At 31.7% G+C, this 20,178-nt stretch overlaps 2 protein-coding genes and 1 long non-coding RNA gene across 3 annotated transcripts; all 3 read right to left on the bottom strand.

Moving 5' to 3' along the window:
* Positions 1-4,869: 4,869 nt before the first annotated feature.
* On the bottom strand, positions 4,870-5,754 carry LOC134244902 (protein IMPACT-like). The gene has a single exon (XM_062727136.1). It carries the CDS (start codon positions 5,752-5,754, stop codon positions 4,870-4,872), a length of 885 nt encoding a protein of 294 aa, XP_062583120.1.
* Positions 5,755-12,732: 6,978 nt separating this feature from the next.
* LOC134244904 (uncharacterized) lies at positions 12,733-18,428 on the bottom strand. Its single transcript, XM_062727137.1, has 2 exons — positions 17,836-18,428; positions 12,733-12,997 (listed from the first exon to the last, which is right to left on the bottom strand). Exons 1-2 carry the CDS (start codon positions 18,426-18,428, stop codon positions 12,733-12,735), a joined length of 858 nt encoding a protein of 285 aa, XP_062583121.1.
* Positions 18,429-18,715: 287 nt separating this feature from the next.
* Positions 18,716-19,675, bottom strand: LOC134244917 (uncharacterized). Its single transcript, XR_009987323.1, has 3 exons — positions 19,533-19,675; positions 18,979-19,104; positions 18,716-18,786 (listed from the first exon to the last, which is right to left on the bottom strand). It is a non-coding gene; the product is annotated as an uncharacterized LOC134244917 (long non-coding RNA).
* Between the last annotated feature and the right edge of the window lie 503 nt (positions 19,676-20,178).

Below are 20,178 nucleotides of genomic sequence, written 5' to 3' on the forward strand. Positions count from 1 at the left end.
TGTCGTTCCTATTTATTTTAGGAAAAATTATTTTAAGGATTATCACGCTCATATTTTATTTTCTAATCATTGGAAAATACTTATCCGCCTCTCAAAATGAATTTAAAAAAAAACAAAAGTTTTAAAGAATGAGACAAACGACAGAAACCCACTGTTATGGACTAAAGTTTTTTTAACATCATTAAAACGGCTAAATTGTGAGCCATTGAAAGCTTCCAACCTCATAACATACTCAAGGAAAAAGAGGCTTGTTGAACTTTTTTTTTTTTTTTTTTTTTTTTTTTTTTTTTTTTTTTTATTAATATCAATTGTCACATCATTGTGTTTACAATATCAATATCAATACATCATTAATACATATAATAAACAAATACAAAAAATATAATAGTGACAATTGAAAAGGGGGAAGAGAAAGAAAGGAATAGAGAGAGAAAAAGGGGGTTGAGAAATGGTAAAGAAGCTAGATCATGTTCATAGGAGTAAAGTTGTGGCATATGCATGTCCAAGCATTGCAAAAGGTCTTTAGGTGTCTGGTTTCAGGGTCTTACATGAGTGAAAGCCAGTCTTTCCATTAAGTGTTAAATTCATTAATTTGATTATTCTTTGTTGCACTATACTTCATCGTAGATAGTAATGTTTTAATATCTCCACGTAATGCTTGTAATCTCAAAACCTCATTTCGACATTTATTTCTATGTATAAATGATTTAATGCATAAAAAATATTGTATTTAATTCACTATTGTTGGGATTTGGATTTCCAAAAATGAAATTAGCACTATCGTTTGGAAAATCTATATTATGAGCTTCACAGAGAAGCGTAAAACTATGTAAAAGTTCCTGATCCTTCTGGCATTCCCACATAATATGAAAAATTGTTTCCTCACATGTCTCACAGAAGCTGCATAGTTTAGTATCCTTCAAACCTATTTTATATAACGTTTTATTTGTAACCAAAATATGCTGATTTATTCTGAATTGCAGCCATTGCAATTTAGAACGTTTTGTACATTGAAAAGGAATATTGTATATCATTTCCCATAGGGAATCTTGAATTTCAAAATGTTTACTCCATTTTACTTTTGAAAAAGGTTCTATGTGTTCTGTATTCAAAATTTTATACATAGCTTTTGTTCCTTTTTTACATAGACAGAATAATTTTAAATAAAAAGGTAGAATGGGCCTTGGGTTTAATCTTTCTTTGTTTACTTTTTCTACAGCCATTGCCTCTTTTATTGCTTTCTGTAAACTTGCATATGTTAAAAAGTTGCTTTCTATATTAAATTTTGCTTTTAGATTCTCTAATTCTAAAAAAGATCCTGTTTCATCTAACAAATCTGAGATAAAAATTACATCATTCATAAACCATTTGGGGTAAAAAATGGGCTTATTGTCAATTTTAAGTTTTTTATTGTACCATAATGGTTGAGTGATAAAATCTTCCCATGACTCTATTTTCATTTTGTCTTCTATATTTTTGAAAGCAATTAAAGTATCTTTCCAAAAGTCATTAGTTATACTTTGTAATATTATTTCAATATAATTTGAACCAGTATTAAATAGCTTTTTGATATTAAAAGTTTTTGAACCAGTGATCTCCATTTAGAATCCTGCCCATTGAGTAGTTTTTTAATCCAAGATGATTTTAAGCTCTTAATGTAGTTATTTAAATCAATCATATTCAATCCTCCACTCTTGTAATCTTGAGTAATTTGTTTTCTTTTTATCTTGTCCACTTTTGATTTCCAAAGAAAATTAAATAGAACACAATTTAGATTTTTTACAAAATTTTCAGAAGGTGAAGGTAAAGCAATAAAAAGATGGTTTAATTGTGATATTAATAGTGATTTTATCAGTGAAATCCTACCCAAAGGAGTAGTACGTCTTTTACTCCACTGTAGTATTATATTCTTAATTTTGACCAATTTCTTGTCATAGTTGAGTTTTGGAACTCTAGTTAAGTCAACATCAAAGAAAATACCTAGTACTTTAAATTGTGTTGTCCATTGAAAGTTCATTTCATTAAGTAGTTTTTCATTTGAATATTTTTTACTTCCTATCCAGACTATTTGTGTTTTAGAGAGATTAATTTAAAGTCCTGATAATTTATAAAATTTATCTATTTCTTCAATACAATTTCTTAAGGATTGTTCTGTTCCATCTACATGTAATATAACTAGTGTGTCATCCGCATATTGAGATATTAGGTATTCCTCCCCATCAATTTTAATCCCTTTAATATTTTTATTATTTTTTATTTTTAAAGCTAATATTTCTGCAAATAGTAAAAATATATATGGAGAAATTGGATCACCCTGGCGACAACCACGGCCTAATTTAAAGAAATTAGATAGGTGGCCTGCTTGATTAATTGCTGATACAATATTACATTGAAATAATGAAACCCATCTTCTCAGAGAAGGACCAAAATTAAAGAATTTTAGGGCTTTATCAATAAAATTCCATGACACTGTGTCAAATGCTTTTTCAAAATCAATCATTAACAACATTCCAGGGATATTTCTTTCTTCTGTATAATGCATTAGATCATAAATTAACCTGGTATTTTCTCCTATGTATCTTCCAGGTACAAAACCTGTCTGGTCTGAACTTATAATTGTATTCAAGATATTTTTCATTCGACTTGCTATACAGCCAGAAGCTATTTTATATACAACGTTTAATAAAGATATTGGGCGCCAATTTTTTATAAAAAATTTACTTTTTCCTTCTTTAGGTATACAAGTAATAATTCCCTGTTTTTGTGTTACAGAAAGCTCTCCTTTTTTGTAAGCATAATTTATTGATCTTACTATGAAATTTCCTAGCTGTTTCCAGAAAACTTTGAAGAATTCTGTTGTAAAACCATCGCTTCCAGGACTTTTATTATTTGACATATTTTTCAAAACTAGTTAATGCTTCATTTAAAGTTATCTCCCCTTCAAGACTATTCTTTTGTGCATCACTAAGTTTTTCTGCAGCAATGTCCCAAGTATGATCATTTAGATCAATATCTGTCATATCAGAATTAGCCTCATAAAGTGTTTTATAATATTTTTCAATTTCAAGAAAAATATCTTTCTGATTTGTTATTTCGGAATCTATTGATTCATCTTTAATCAATTTAGGGATTATTTTATTTGTATAGTGTATGTTCTCAAGGTTTAGAAATTAGTAGGTTTTTCTCCTTCATTCATCCATTTTACTCTAGACCTTATGATATTTCCCATACGTTTATGTTCTCTTATATTTTCTAATTCCTTTTTTTTATCCTTTATTGTTTGTATATTTTTATTATAGTCTTTTTCCAAAGTTTCAATTTCAGAAATTAACTGATTTTCTTTCTCATTACTTTTTTTCTTTACAAAACTGGAAAAAGAGATGGTTTTGCCTCTAATTTCCATTAAGAGTGTTTCAAAGAAAAAGCTGTTCATCTACAGTAAACTGAATTTCTTCATCTGATATTTTGTTGACATAATCTTTAGAATAGATAGGTAATGCATAATTTTCCTTTGTTTCCTGAATAACTTTTTTGATTGTTTCAATATATTTGATATCTTTAAGAAGTGAGTTATTAAATTTCCACAAACCTTTTTCATGAGTAAACTCATTTAGTTTAATCTTTAGATATATTGGTGAGTGATCGGATTTATAACTATTCAGAATTTTACTTTCTTCAACACTATTTAAATAAAAATTTGATATGAGAAAGAAATCTAATCTTGCTTGTTTACAAGGGGAAGGTTTACGCCAAGTATATCTTGTTTCATCAGGAGGCATTTCTCTAAAAATATCACTGAAATCATAATCAGAGATTATTTCTAAAACTTTACTTCTTGCCTTTGGATTGTTAATATGAAGATAATTAAAATAATCTTTTTCTGGGTCTAAAACTAAATTAAAATCTCCAACCAAAATCACATCTTGATTTGATAAATCCTTTATAATATCTGATAATCTTTCATAAAATGAGGGTGTGTCCTCATTTGGTCCATAAATTGTAATTAAACTCAGACGCTTGTTTTCAATTGTCAAATCTAAAGCCAAAAGATTCCCTTCATCATCAGTTACTTTATTATGAACCTCGTATTCAAAATTATTATTAAAAAATATAGCTACCCCTCTTGACTTTGACGAAAATGAATTAAAATATGCTTCATATCCCCATTCATTTGTAATATCATTCTCCATATCATCTGTAAAATGAGTGTCTTGTAGACACAAAATATTGCATTGAAATTGCTTATAATATTGGAGTACGTCCTTTCTCTTTTTAAAATCATCAAGACCCTGACAATTTACTGAAATTACTGTAAAACCAGACATGAAATATGAAATTGAACTGGTGCAAAAAACCTGGACAAACATTTACTCACTATCAGAAAATATGTCGCTCTGAACATGCTAAAGGTAGAAGAGAAGATAGAAGAGGAGATTAAAGAATGGTTTAGAAATAAAGACACATGCATCATAGAGTGATAGATATGCACGTCTTGTAAGAGATTTTGTCGATAGGGCAACGCTAAATTTATATATAAATCATATCGGAAATGCCGTTATGAGAATAAAATAGAAAATCAAAAAGAGTAGAAAAGTACCAATGTAATTTCCAAGTCGAAAACTATTTTTAAATCCGGTTTCATACATATATAATATATTAAACAAAAATGAAATTCTTAATATAAACTTTCATTATATTAAATTTGACGAAAAAAAGAACGGCATTAATATTCGTATTAACAAAAAAGGAAACAAATTTACAACATCAATATGGTCACTTTTCAGCTAGAAGACGCCTGTTAACATGGTTTCATTTTGTTTTATTTAACAATTACCGTGTGTATATCTGTAATCTGTATGACATCAAAAGTCACATTTCCAAAGAATTGGCGACATCATTTACCAACTGTTCCATTATTGAAAATCTATGAGGTCCAATATAAGCATCACCCGTCCACCTTGTGATGATGAAGGCGGCGTTTTGAATGTTATTTTCTCTCATGTATCGCAACATCTTTCGCCCGGCACCATGTTCGGAATCATCGTGGTAATTTTCATGTAAGGTACCGTCCTCTGTGACGAATCTGTATACCAAGATTCGGTTATCGGCACTGGCTGCGTAGGGATCTATTAAAACTTTGCTGTACATATTCTTCACAGCATCCACAGTTTTAACTCGAGCACCGAAAGCTATAAATTCCGAGCCGTCCTTTTTGATTGGTTCCGAGTTTTTTATTTCAACCGAGTCTAGGTGTTCCGTCTCTTCAGCTGTTACCAATAACGCATCTGCATTCGTTAGAAATGGAACATCCTCTTTATATCTGGCGCCGTTGGGTAAGATTACTTGGTTCTTTTGAATCTTAGCAGTAATATTTTGAGTTTTCAAAGACTCTGCCGTATCGTACACCTTGTTTCTAGCGGAAACAATAGATGCAGGTTGCTGTGTAGTGATAAAGAAAGGCAAAGGTTGTTTAGCCATTTTCTTTAGCTTTTGGGCATTAAGAATTGTGTTGATTTTACTACGGTCGGTCAGCTTTGCAGTAATGGATACTGGTCGATCAGAATTATATTCTGGACGCGCCCCATTCCTATGAATCCTTACAAAACTGACATCCACCCCAAGAAGTTCTTTAAAGGTAACTGGCATCGACGTGGTTAGGTTCTCGTTGGGTTCGTAAGGATAATTATGAATAAGGATATTGTCCCGCATAGACCTTGATCTAAGATCTGTAACATCGTTTTCGATAACGGACATTTTGAACTTGTTGAACTTTATTGGAACCATTTACGTATCTTTGTAAGGAAATAATGATGTTTTGGAATCATATATATATGGTAGTTCAAATTCCATTAGGTTCTTTGGGATATTAAAATATTAAAAACATAGGCTACCTTTGGGAACAGATACTTGTAATATTGTACAAATTTATTAGTTGGAAGTACATGTATATTTTTTCCTGTCTGAATACATGTTAACACACTAAAATACTGAAAAAATATGTTGCGTTATTTGCGAAAGAATTGTTCAATTTCCAATCACCTCAAAAGGAAACACCATTTTTTGATCAACCCCCCCCCCCAAAAAAAAATACACACTCAATGTATTGGAAACAAGGGATTTTAGTGTAGGCGGTGTATCACTTTCAAGGTATTCTCTTTTCGGGTTAAACTATTATCTTCACATTCTTGATGGCACGAGAACTGCACAAAAGTACAGATATAACACTCTAAGCCCATTAGTTGTGCCCACCCGTTTGATGAGCTATTATTAGCAACTCAACCTGTACTTTTGAAGGACAACTCTAGATCACGTAGGGCCCGAATAGTGACGGACTGCCTTCGACATGAAGCCTTTGAAACCAATTCAGCACGATTACGTGGGTCGTGACATCAATGCGTGAAAATATTCAGAAAATGAAAGATTCGTTTTTATTTATTTATATGAAGCAGAATTTTTGCAAAGTCTAATGCGATAAAAGAAGAAAACACTTGCTGTGGCAATCAACTCAACCTTAAGGTATGTCGACGTCGTATAGTCAATTAACAACCATTCCATTGTCGATAAGATATATCTTTGTGAGCTTGAGATAAAAGATACATAAAGTCTGACATATATGTTTCATACTTGGTTATTTACTTTAAAAAGACGGTAATGGTAATCTTACAATCAATCTCTATGATAAACATGATGATTTCAACTTCCCTTACTTATGTAGCAATATACCTTCATCACCTGCGTTCGGAGTTTATTTATCTCAATTGATTCGATACGCAAGAGCATATTCTATGTATAAACAATTTCTTAAACGAGGTAAATTATTGACAAACAAGTTGATGAAACAGAAATATCGGCAATCTTATTTAAAGTTATCAATTCGTAAGTTCTTTGGTGGACACAATGACCTTTTAGGCAAATACAAATTATCATTGAGTCAAATACTGACTAACATTTTTCATACTGATTGTTAGTCCATTATTTATACACTGAATTGACGTCGGATTTTTCCGGTATATCTCGATCATGACACAAAGTACACGGGTTGGACCGGTCAGAAGGAGATGCTTACTCCTCCATGGCACCTGATCCCACCTTTAATGTTTTAAAGGTCCGTGTTTGCACCTATTTTGTTTTATGGACTTTAATATGGAATACTGTTCGTTATCTCCATATTCTTCATTCCTCTAAAACCGTCGAAAACGACTTGTCCACAGCAGGAGAAGGCGTGTAAAAGAACTTCACCAAAGTTATTGTCGTTATACACATTAATGAAAATCTATGCTGATGAAGGCATGAAGTATAATTTTCTTTAATTATCAAAAATGATTAATAGTTGCTAGCATTTGTTGTAAATAATACAAATTAAAATGAATTCTATATCTTTTGTTTTGTATTATGTTCATTAGTAAATTTTCAACCAAATTCAACAAAAATAGTTCACGGACGATTTTGACACTTGCATTGAATACTCACCGAAATGTGGCTAAAATATTGCCGACTTGGGTTAAAACACTAATCAATTTAACAATCATTTTGGTTAGTTTAGGTCTACCAAGATTGAAAAAAAGATATATTTATTTAGATTTGTTTGAGAATGGGATAATTAAAGCATTATCAAAGAAAAGTAACGATCCCTAACCTTTGAGCAAGTAGCTAGAACGTTAAGCTGAGATAAAATTTGAGTTGTAACTCATAAACTAACTAATTATAAGTTATATGACTCTGTAGCCGAGTGAATTAATTTTATTAAAAATATATATATCAGGTAGTAATTGAACTTCAAAGTCAGTAACTGGCGATAAGAATCCGAAATGTTCAATTCCACAATGCCCTTATCTATAGCTATGAATTCGCGAGGGCAGTCAATTAAAAAAGTAATCTACTTTTCCCTGTTTAATATAACATGTAAATTTATTTTATAATATTCAATTTTTCAATAGGGTATGCATGACCCTAAACATAAAAAAATTCTCTGAAATATTATGAAATATATTGAGAATATTATGTCTACTACATGTGTAATCATTAAAAATTAATATACTTATCTCCCCAAACCAAGAACAAGTGAACATAAGTTGTTCGTAGAAACAGGTAGACATTGTAATCCTTTCATTCCTATAGAAAAATGTTGTTTCAATTGTCAAACTATTGTTGAAGATGAAAACACCTTTTACTTGAATGTCCTATGTATAAACATGTCAGTAAAAAGTATTCAAGATAACTAGATGTTAAAAATAATTTAATATCTGTTTTGCTTAATGCCTTTAATACAAACCATATTATTATTTACTGGCAATTTATACAAACATTTACATTCGATAGATAACATGTATTCAACAGTTTAACAGTAATATGAAATTGATGATAAAGCAAAGCTTTGTATTGATATTTGGTCATAAACACAGTGAAGCGGCAATCTTGCTCTGATCCTCGGAATCGCGTTAAGGTGTTTTTTAACAAGAAATTGTTCAGTGGATTCATAGGTATCCATATACTCTTTAGATAATGCTTACTTCCGTAGGCATATTTTTTTCCCGTGAAATATATCCATATAAATTGAGAAATGAAAAAAACATACTTCGAGCAAAAAAAGAGAAAAATCCTAGAACCCTTTTCTAACGCTTCAAAATCTACACCCCGTACACAACATAGTAAATGCCCCGTTGTAGAGATACACATATAGACGGTGTTAAGAAAGCTCTAAACACTAACAAAAAGTAATTTTAAACTTAGAGAAAAATATATATCAAGGTTTGTATATTCAGACTATATAGTTCATTTTCATCTTAGAATGCCCGTCTTATTTCCGCAGTAAAAATATTAAGACAATAGACTTATTTATGAACAGAAATCACTGTTGTTTACTAACATTGGGTAATTTAATGAAATAATGAATTAAATTACCTATTCTTGGCGTAATGAATTGTTTTGAATATTTAATTCAGCAGACATTGTGTAATTAATAGAAAATAACCATTTTTTCTACCGTACTTCTAAGGACAGATCACTCTAAACAATTAAATAGTTTATCTGTATATATCAGAGACTGGTAAAATATTAGAAAGAAGCTTTCTACAGTTCAATATGTTGTAATGTATCAATGTACATATTTGTATGACTAACAACACATTCTTGCAAAATGTGCTCTAGAATTGAGTTGAAAAGTTTATGTACAGTTTCTTAAGTCCTGTTTCTGTTCACTTACCGTGGTACTGCATGAAAGAAAAGTTGCTTTCAAAGTCCACCATCGACATACATAATATTCATTTGTTGATGATATAACATGAAATTCAGTAAGTACAATGTACATAATGTAGAATATAAAAATGTTGTTCCTCCATTCAATTTTATATCTCCGCTTAAAAATTTCATTGTGTATTCCAATGTACACCCATACTTTATATTTATCTATTTTCTATATCTTCATTAAAAATCTTTCTTATCAGCAATTTTCAAGTTTCATAGTATAAAAATGGCAAGACGCATAGCTGCATGTCATGCATCATCAATTTATTAATAAAAGAAAAGGAACACTTCAGGTATCTAAAATCAAATTTAATTGTCACTGCGTACCTTTAATTTCAAGCTGATGAACTTTTATTAATACATCTAATTGTAAAAATGAAACATATAGATATAAAAAACAGTATTCCAAAGATGTTTATTTCAAATTTTAGAAATATATATGCATTCAGAAAAAAAACACAGCACAGCAATGATGCCTTGAAAAAATATCCTTGCATGATGATATTGATCATGACGTTCAAATATATCAAATATTATAAATCGGCCATATAAATTTCAACCTTTTTTAAGTAAGGAAGAAATAGATTTTTTTCTGTTTGTTTTACGGGAAAACCGTGTAGAATTACTTAATTCATGATTTTCTACCATATGAAGTTTCTTTTAAAATTATTTAAAATTATATATATATATATATATATATATATATATATATATATATATATATATATATATATATATATATATATATATATAAATGCTTTGAAATATGAATGGATATACACATAAGATGTCATTTTTCAGCTTCATGCCTGCTCTGTGGCAACGCACTTTGAAACCAGAAGTCTCTGTCGAGACTGAAGCTCTACTGGTTTGAACTTATAGCAAAGGAAAAGAAAAGTACTTAAGCAGCTGGGATTTGAAATTTTACAACAGCAATAAATAGAATAATGATCGTTGATAAAGTCTCTTTATGTTCTTACTCCTTAGTGTAGTCTACTTGTGTGCCAAGTTATGTTGAAATCAGACCAAAACTGTAGGAGGAGTAGCATTTTGAAACAATTTTACAGTCATTTCTATTTTTAGTAACCACGGCAACACCGTTCATCAAAATTAAAATAAAAATTCGATACACAGAATTATGTATCTTAGTGTATTCTACTTGTGTGCCAAGTTATACTGAAATCAGACCAAAACTGTAGGAGGAGTAGCATTTTGAAAGAATTTCACAGAAATTTCTATTTTTAGTAACCACGGCAACACCGTTCATCAAAATCAAAAACCAATACAGAGAATTATGTATCTTAGTGTATTCTACTTGTGTGCCAAGTTATACTGAAATCAGACCAAAACTGTAGGAGGAGTAGCATTTTGAAAGAATTTCACAGAAATTTTTATTTTTAGTAACCACAGCAACACCGTTCACCGAAATCAAAAACCGATACACAGAATTATGTATCTTAGTGTATTCTACTTGTGTGCCAAGTTATACTGAAATCAGACCAAAACTGTAGGAGGAGTAGCATTTTGAAAGAATTTCACAGAAATTTCTATTTTTAGTAACCACGGCAACACCATTCATCGAAATCAAAAACCAATACAGAGAATTATGTATCTTAGTGTAGTCTACTTGTGTGCCAAGTTATACTGAAATCAGACCAAAACTGTAGAAGGAGTAGCATTTTGAAACAATTTTACAGATATTTCTATTTTTAGTAACCACGGCAACACCATTCATCAAAATCAAAAACCGATACACAGATTTATGTATCTTAGTGTATTCTACTTGTGTGCCAAGTTATACTGAAATCAGACCAAAACTGTAGGAGGAGTAGCATTTTGAAAGAATTTCACAGAAATTTCTATTTTTAGTAACCACGGCAACACCGTTCATCGAAATCAAAAACCGATACACAGATTTATGTATCTTAGTGTATTCTACTTGTGTGCCAAGTTATACTGAAATCAGACCAAAACTGTAGGAGGAGTAGCATTTTGAAAGAATTTCACAGAAATTTCTATTTTTAGTAACCACGGCAACACCGTTCATCGAAATCAAAAACCGATACACAGATTTATGTATCTTAGTGTATTCTACTTGTGTGCCAAGTTATACTGAAATCAGACCAAAACTGTAGGAGGAGTAGCATTTTGAAAGAATTTCACAGAAATTTCTATTTTTAGTAACCACGGCAACACCGTTCATCGAAATCAAAAACCGATACACAGAATTATGTATCTTAGTGTAGTCTAATTGTGTGCCAAGTTATATTGAAATTAGACCAAAACTGTAGGAGGAGTAGCATTTTGAAAAATTGTTTACAGACAGACGGACAGACAGACGGACAGACGGACGGACGCCGGACGCATTACTATCGCATAAGCTCTTCTGGTCTCTGACCAGTAGAGCTAAAAATTACGCACTTTGAAAAATTTTTTCAAAGTGCGCTAAAATTGGGACAAAATCAACGCACTTTGAAAAAAATTTTCAAATTGCATTAAATTTGGGACCAACTCAACGCACAAGTGCGTTAAGAGTCTACATCAATATATTTTACCATGGAAACACTTAACGCACTTTGAAAAAAAATCATATTAGTAATGGAAAGATTTTATTTGTTATTTATCTTTCAAAAAACTAAGCCTAACCCTAACCTCAAAATTAAATAGATTTACTCCCGTCATAAAGAGGAGAAGACGGGTATAAGATCCCTCAGTCTAAATCTTCATCTTTCGAATACATAGGTGTCGGTAACAAACGGGAGAGGGGAGCAATAAACCTAAAAAGGGTACGCTGCATTTTAAATGCTTATACGATGTACATATCTTTCCAAAATAAGTGGGGGGCTTAGCCCCCATCCCCTCCCCTGGCCCTTCGCCCAGTCTCGATGTCTATGCTATACTCAAAGCATTCATATAATTATGCATTTACCTAACTGGTATGACGTTGAAAACTTTCAATAATAAATGAGTTAATTAAAACAGATTAAAACTAGAAAATTTTAAGTACAGTAAAACGTATGAGAGAGAAAGAATTTTCATAGTTTTGAACAATCAAACTGGCCCCTTTTTATTATGATAAATGCTAAGCTGTCCTCTGTTAGTGCCCCCTTTACATCTACAATAAAATTTAAAAAAAAAGAAGAAACGAATTAATGAACTTAAACAATCGTCACTCTTTTTTTCAGGACCCTTTAATTTTCCCTTTTATTTTATCAAAACCTAAAATATTAAAACGTCAATATCTCAGGTCCTACAGTGACTTTATCATAAAAAAGTTACAAAACCTGGATCTGTTATTTATAATACCGATTATTTGAAGGAATATTGATCAATCTTTACATTCTTTTAAAGTGCGTTAATATGGTCGATATTAACGCACTTTGGAAAAAAAAATTTTTCAATGGGCGTTAGCTTGGTCCCAAATTTTAACGCACTTTGAAAAAAATTTTCAAAGTGCGTATTTTTTTCAAAGTGCGTTGTACCACTGCTCTAGTAATATCCCCGCTGCTCTCTCGCCGGATTACCTAAGATTTTGCGATCACAATCGAAGTATCCATGTGCACCACTTTTGTGGATGTTGTAACGAGGCAAGCTGTAATTACTGCCTTCATTATAATCGGAATAAACGTTATTCGTCTCGCTACGCAAACCTCCACATGATCGCGGAGGTGTTCCTGCGTATTTTCTCAGTCCATTCGAACCCTCGGAGGAAAAAGAAGTACTCTCATCGTCTTTCACACCCTTAGACTTTGATCTGAAATACAGGGCATGAAGATACACAAAAATACTTAATTACAAAACAAAACATCTCTGTTATAATATAAGAAATCAGATCTACATTCTAATGGAAAAAAAGAAGTACCTAAAGAAGTGAATAATTTGAAATTTAAATTCGAAAACCTGATGGTTTAATGAATTTCGTAAATAGGGAATAGAAGGAAATTGTTGAGACTATACACAGTGACTACCGATTCCCAATTGCACCCATTTAATTCAAAACTAATGGCAATTTGCCCATGAAAAATTTGTTGAATACGAAGAGCAGTTCAATAATAATTGTTAATAATAATTAATATTTTCAATACCAGTATCTAAGTTTTCATAACCTCTTTATTCCGGTTCAATTTATAAGGCAGGGAGAAAATTAAACCAAGTTTTCAATTGACATCGGACTTTTAAAGTAACGCCATAATTTATTTCAAAATATACTCAGATATGAATCAATGTTCTATATAAACCTTTTCTTAAGTTTTAACACATATAAAATTAAACATATTTTGTCGGTTTTTGTCTGTAACTATAAATATAGCCCTCCCTTCTATATCGTGAAAAATATATGTTTTGGTATGAATTTACAGGGACAATGACACAATTTAAGCTGAACATTTTCAAATTCTTTTTCTCCATATTTTGTGCGTACAAATACTTAATTTAGGTATATGTAATGATTATCAAAAATTTGAATCTCAGTTGTCGAGACACAAGAGTCGCCCGCGTGGCGCAGTGGTTAGAGGATCTGCTCTAGAGTCGCGAAGTAAGGAGTCAATCCTTACGTCGAGGGTCCGAATCCCACTGTGGGACGTGGAGACCGGTCCTTTGGATGAGACCGTATAAACCGAAGTCCCGTGTCGCAGTAGGTGTTGGCACGAAAAAGATCCCTACCTGCTCAATGGCCCTAAGTGCTGAGTATAGGACAAAATTTGCAGCTCTCCACAGGCAAGTGGTGGCGTCTCTATATGAGTGAAAAATTCTCGAGAGGGACGTTAAACAATATACAATCAATCAATCAATCGAGACACAAGACAGATTTTACTCTAAACCCTTTGTTATGTAAACAAGGCCTGTGTCACGTTTTAGTTTTAAAAATAGGTCCCGTCTACTAATATGCAGATTTTTTCCAATAAAGACATTAATTCCAAATAACCATTTTACAGTTTCTAGTGATTTACTGAATTTTGTTAAGCTATAAATGTGATATTATATATATATATATATATATATATATATATATATATATATATATATATATATATAGAAAGCACAGAGAAATTCACTTTTACAAGGATACTCACTTCCGCCCCAGCCCGGGGTTGAACTCTCGACCTACGGAATCTGTCTCCTAGCAGTGCAGAACAGCGCGTTAGACCGCTCGGCTATCTAGGCAAGTTAAAAAACTTGCTTTCGATGCCGATGGAATTCTCACAATGCTGCCCTACACTACACGGTCATTGAGAATGGAAGTGAGATACAGTTATTTGGACATTAGTTTTTAGAGGATATATATATATATATATATATATATATATATATATATATATATATATATATATATATATATATATATATATATATATATATATATATATATATATATATATATATATATATATATATATATATATATATATATATATATATTTTGTTTAGCTATAAATGTGATATATATATATGAAAAAAAATTCGAAAAACATTTTTACTGTAAGCGCTACAGTTATTTGGACATTAGTTATAACAGAGGATTGTTACAAATACATGTTGTAATGAAATTAATTGTTATTTATAAAGCACAATTTGCAACAACTCTTAAACTAACATAACTGCCCTAAGTGAAGAAATATTAATATAGAAAGCACAACTTACAAATAATTGTATCTCACTTCTATTCTCAATGACCGTGTAGTGTAGGACAGCGCCGGGAGAACTCCATCGGCATCGAAAGCGAGTTTTTTGACTTGTCTAGATAGCCGAGCGGTCTAGCCCGCTGTTCCTGCACTGCTAGGAGACAGATTCCGAAGGTCGAGAGTTCAACTCCGGGCTGGGGCGGAAGTGGGTATCCATGTAAAAGTGAATTTCTTAGTGCTTTCTATATTAATATTTCTTCACTTAGGGCAGTTATGTTAGTTTAAGAGTTGTTGTAAATTGTGCTTATATATATATATATATATATATATATATATATATATATATATATATATATATATATATATATATATATATATATATATATATATATATATATATATATCTATATATACAAAACCAAAGCACGAGCCTTGTTTACATCATGAAGAATTTTAAGCTTTGTATCTCCTTTGTAAATTAACAAGTGATATTTATTTTTTTTATCATTTAAATATCCTTAACGTTAAAATTAGTTTTAAAAAATTTGTTGAAACTGTGTCAATGTCCCTTCAAAAGTTACAGTCCACAATGCCTGAAAAAAAAATCGTGGAATGGGCTATTTATTTTTATTGTGATTAACACAAAACTATGGAGTCATCTCTCTTTGTTTCACCAAATAAGTAATTATGCTAAAGCATATTAAATAAATAAAGAAATAAATGAAGTTTATACTTATATATAAGTAAATACAACTCTTTAAAAAACTCATAGTAGGAAAAATGCCCTGAAAAATGTATGAAAGTTTTGCAATACCTTTTATTTTTAGATAGATGTGATGTATTCGAATGAAATGCGTGATTTTGTAATGCAATTGTTAACTTTACATTTATTCTACAAGTTCCAGAGACAAAAAGAACCGATTTTGCAAAATTTCCCCCCAATTTTTTTTTTTCAATTTTCATTTGTTGAATTCTGATGCAATTCTTTCTGATATAAAGGGGCTATCAAAAGCGGGGGTTCTCGATATTTTGAATCTGGTTTTATCTGAAAATTGACGCTTTCTAAAAATGCTGCATCTGAATGTTGCATAGCACAAAAAGGAAAATGGGCGACTGGAAGCAGGGGTACCGCAATATACCATTGCAAGAAGTTTTGATGTTACGCACAGTGCCATATCTAACCTATAAACATAAACCATTTGACATCGAACTCCCAATATTCGCAGAAAATACGTTAGACTACGGGTGACATCAGCAGCAGAGCATCACTTCAGGGGATTACGTAAATTGCATGAATGTAACGCAATGACGTCATCTAAAGCATAAGCTATCCCTGAACTGCACATATCATTTAACAAGACCGTTTTCAGTTTCATCACAGCTGAATATTTTGATTAAGCTACTATTCTAAAATGTTAATCTGAAAGCCTCTTATAAGTTTAAGAGTGCTAATGCTTTGTTATGATTGTTGAACAGATAACCGACTCCAGAACGTTAAAAAATTGGTGGTGGTAGTGTAATAATATGGAAAACGGTACAATAAGAAAGTAAGATTGATTTGGTTTGAATTCAGTGGACTTTGATGGAAAAGGTACTCTAACCATGTTCTATCTACACATGCCTATTCAAATTCTGAAGCATCCTAGAGCCGTATTGCAATCTCACAACACACAGCCACAAGCGGCTCGTTTGACACTCCCATTCTTGCAAAGCAATAGCAGTCCGTTTCTGCCACAGTCAGTCATCTAAATCGCTAGATTTTAATTAAAATTAAGCAGGATTGGACAAGATGGATTGACAATCGCATCCCCAGACACTGTAACAGCTGAGCTAAGCTCTACATTTGGAGATGGAGAGTATTCCTATACAGTTTTATTACACATATCTGCTTCCATTAGATACCAGATATTGATCTTAAATGATCTTAAACTGACTATAATTTTAAACTTCTTTAGTAATTATTAGATTTATATAGTATTCCTGCTGCTTCCCACATTTCTGTTTTTTATTAATGCATCATTTTACTAAATAATCTTGATGTTCAATGTGGCACTAAAATTCTACTATGCGTTTCTTTTTTTAAAAGTATACTTTTATTTACATTCTTTAATTTTTGCTCTTCATAATTGTTTACTTCAGTAATCTTTTATGTCAATTTAGCGTCTTTCAAAACTGGTGAGCTTTATAGACGCAAGAGCCGTTTATGATGTTTGTGACGTCCAAGGTCTTTTATGTCAATTTAGCGTCTTTCAAAACTGGTGAGCTTTATAGACGCAAGAGCCGTTTATGATGTTTGTGACGTCCAAAAGTCTTTTATGTCAATTTAGCGTCTTTTCAAAACTGGTGAGCTTTATAGAAGCAAGAGCCGTTTATGACGTTTGTGACGTCCAAAAGTCTTTTATGTCAATTTAGCGCCCTTCAAAACTGGTGTGCTTTATAGACGCAAGAGCCGTTTATGACGTTTGTGACGTCCAAAAGTTATATAATACAAACGAACATTGCGAGGGAAAAAAACCGACAAATTAATTAAAATGCACATTTGTTGTATATTTACTTTAATTCAGTAGGGTTAATTAGTTTTTTTATTATTAAATTGTGTCAAACAGTGTAAATTTTCGTGTTCATATAGTATTGAAAAAAAATATAGTTCCTATTGTGTATTAATTGTAATGCGCGGTGACAAGGTTTCGCGTGTGTTATAGAGATTTGGACGTCATGGATTTCTACTGGATTTCATAAAGAAAATTACACTGAATGTGAATATCTGTATGTGAACTAAAGGCCAAATCAAAATTTTTTCTTATAAATCAGTTTTTGAATAAAAACGAAAAAAGATCGATTATTGGGGAAAACACAAATTTGAGGTATTCAATTGAAATATATTTTAAGTTAGGAAAATATTCGCTGTAGTGCTAAATCTTAATGATTTGGAAAGAAACTTATTTCTTTCGATTTGTTCATTTCGTATTACCTCATTTTGAAACAGACGACAAAGGATGTGATAAGGACAATGATGATGATTATTATTACTCCTCCACCAACGCTGACCCACATCATCTTGATAGAGTTATAAACAGACTTCAGCATAACAGAATTGTCATCCGTTGTTATATCATTTTGTTCCTTTGTACGCGCGAAGGGAGTCGTTGGATTTTGAGAAACTCTATTATGGTCTGTTGTGTGCCTTGAAAATGTATGCGGTAGGTGTGGATTTGCAGGAGTGTTATGTGTTGAGGATAAAGACGTTTGCGCTGTTTTAGTGACCGTCGAGGATATAGATGGCAATAGTGTTGTGCCTTTCGACGTTGATATTGGTGATGCCGCGTTTATGTTGACTGTGGAGGTCGAAAATGTTGGAAGTATAGTTTTTGATGTTGTTGATGGAACTCTAGTGGTATCCGTCGACAAAAAGGTTCTTGTGGTGGACGAAGAGATTGAAGATTCTAGAAATGAAGTTTGTTGTTGTGTATATTTAGTTGTTGTCGAATCCAATTCACATGAGCATCTTCGGTTATTGGACCATGTTCCGTTTATACACGTTTTTGGTTGACAGGTACCATTCATCGAGTAGTTTTCAAGACAATGAAAAGAAGCTGTGGCATTCTCTTGTGTGCTGTTGGAAAGCCAACTGCCTCCATTTTCGGATTGCAATACCGGACAGACGATCACTAAAATATAGGGATCATTTTGATACTAGTTGATGGACGAATGAAAAGATAGATAGATTTTATGGGATTCATCGTATTATTTTATGCTATAGCATAATTGGTTATTACCTTTCTTGGCTGCAATCTCTGCATCTTCTAATTCATTTGTGAAGTCACGGGTAGCCCGAGCGAATTCCTTAGACCCAGTTACATAAAAGTCAAACAAGCAGTCTGTGTTGATTCCACACATTTCTTTAGCCTCTTGTCCTGAAGAACTAGCAATAGATGACAAAAACACCGGACGAAAGTTTTTCTTTGCATCATTGTTGTAATAGATGTAGGATTTACCGTTTGGATAGGTGAACAAAGATTCAGCATTGGTAATTCTCCCTGAAAGTAAACAAATCAATGACTAATCTTTATAAAAATAAGTTTTACAAGGTATACGGGTTTTGTGCAGTACTTACATGCATTATTGAAAGATGAAAAAATATTTTCTTCCGTTGTATTTGTCTCCAAGACCGTTCCATTTGGTAAAATCAAGTCGTTGGACGGGTTCTCATCAAAGTCTCCGAGAAGTCCATTTATCTTACCTAAATGAAATAAATCAAAGTATAGTCTATGAATCTATGTTTTTTAGCAATGTTGCAAAAGAATCTTTTAGTAATTGTTTTTTTTTTTAATTTTTGGTTTCGAAGTATAATTTCCCTATCTATGTTATAGCTTTTTATATTCGAAATGTTCTCGTGTATTTTTGCAATTTAAAGCATATTTGAATGTTGTCCTCTTTTATAGCTTATGTTGAAATGTCTCATCTCAGACTGAAACATAAATAATATAAATGTATTACATGTGAAATCCTATATAACTGGGTTTTTTTTAAATCAAATTTTTAATATTGTGAATTTGGAATTAAACTTATCTCGAGAATATCTGTGTTTGTCTTTTTTCAATACAACAAAAGCGAATGAACAGCGATACTCCTGCCATAAATGTACCTATACTCCTGCCATAAATGTACCTTTCAAAGAATGGTTTGCAATAATTGGCATGACATTTAATAACTCAGTGTTGGCAAGCACTCGAAATGAAATGCCTATGGTAGGAAACATCAAGAGAATTTCCCTTCGGGTAGTATTTCGAGACTTCAGCAGATTAATAACCGATAAACCTGAAAAAATATTTAAAATCATATTTCTATTCAATACATGTATATTCAAATTTAATTTAAATGTTTAACATAAAGCAACCAACACATGTAACGTTTGTGCATCAGTTGGATAAAATACGTACATGCTTGCCTGTAATAAAGACTAATAGAATTTTTGAACATATAAGAGAAAAGATATCAGTTTTGGAATTTCATTGGAGTATGGCTTTTATTAGTCTTTATTACAAGCAAGCATGTACGTATTTTATCTAACTGATGCTGGTGTGACATCACAGTCGAAACTTTCCAAATTGTTCGTGCAGTTTGCTTTCCATACACAAAAAAGTCTGATCATATGACCAACTGCATGTCATTGAAAAGTGAATTTCAATTTTCTTAGCATTGTTATATATAAAGAAAGACATCAGCAAATTTGTAAATATACAGAATTAAACATCGGGCAGGACCTGTCCTGGGGGCAATAAGACTTAGGTGAGCCCCCTTTTTATCTCAGAAT

This window comes from Saccostrea cucullata, unplaced genomic scaffold (assembly GCF_032062105.1).
Source record: "Saccostrea cucullata isolate Sc308-1 unplaced genomic scaffold, CSIRO_AGI_Scuc_v1 ctg365, whole genome shotgun sequence".
Taxonomy (NCBI): Eukaryota; Metazoa; Mollusca; class Bivalvia; order Ostreida; family Ostreidae; genus Saccostrea; species Saccostrea cuccullata.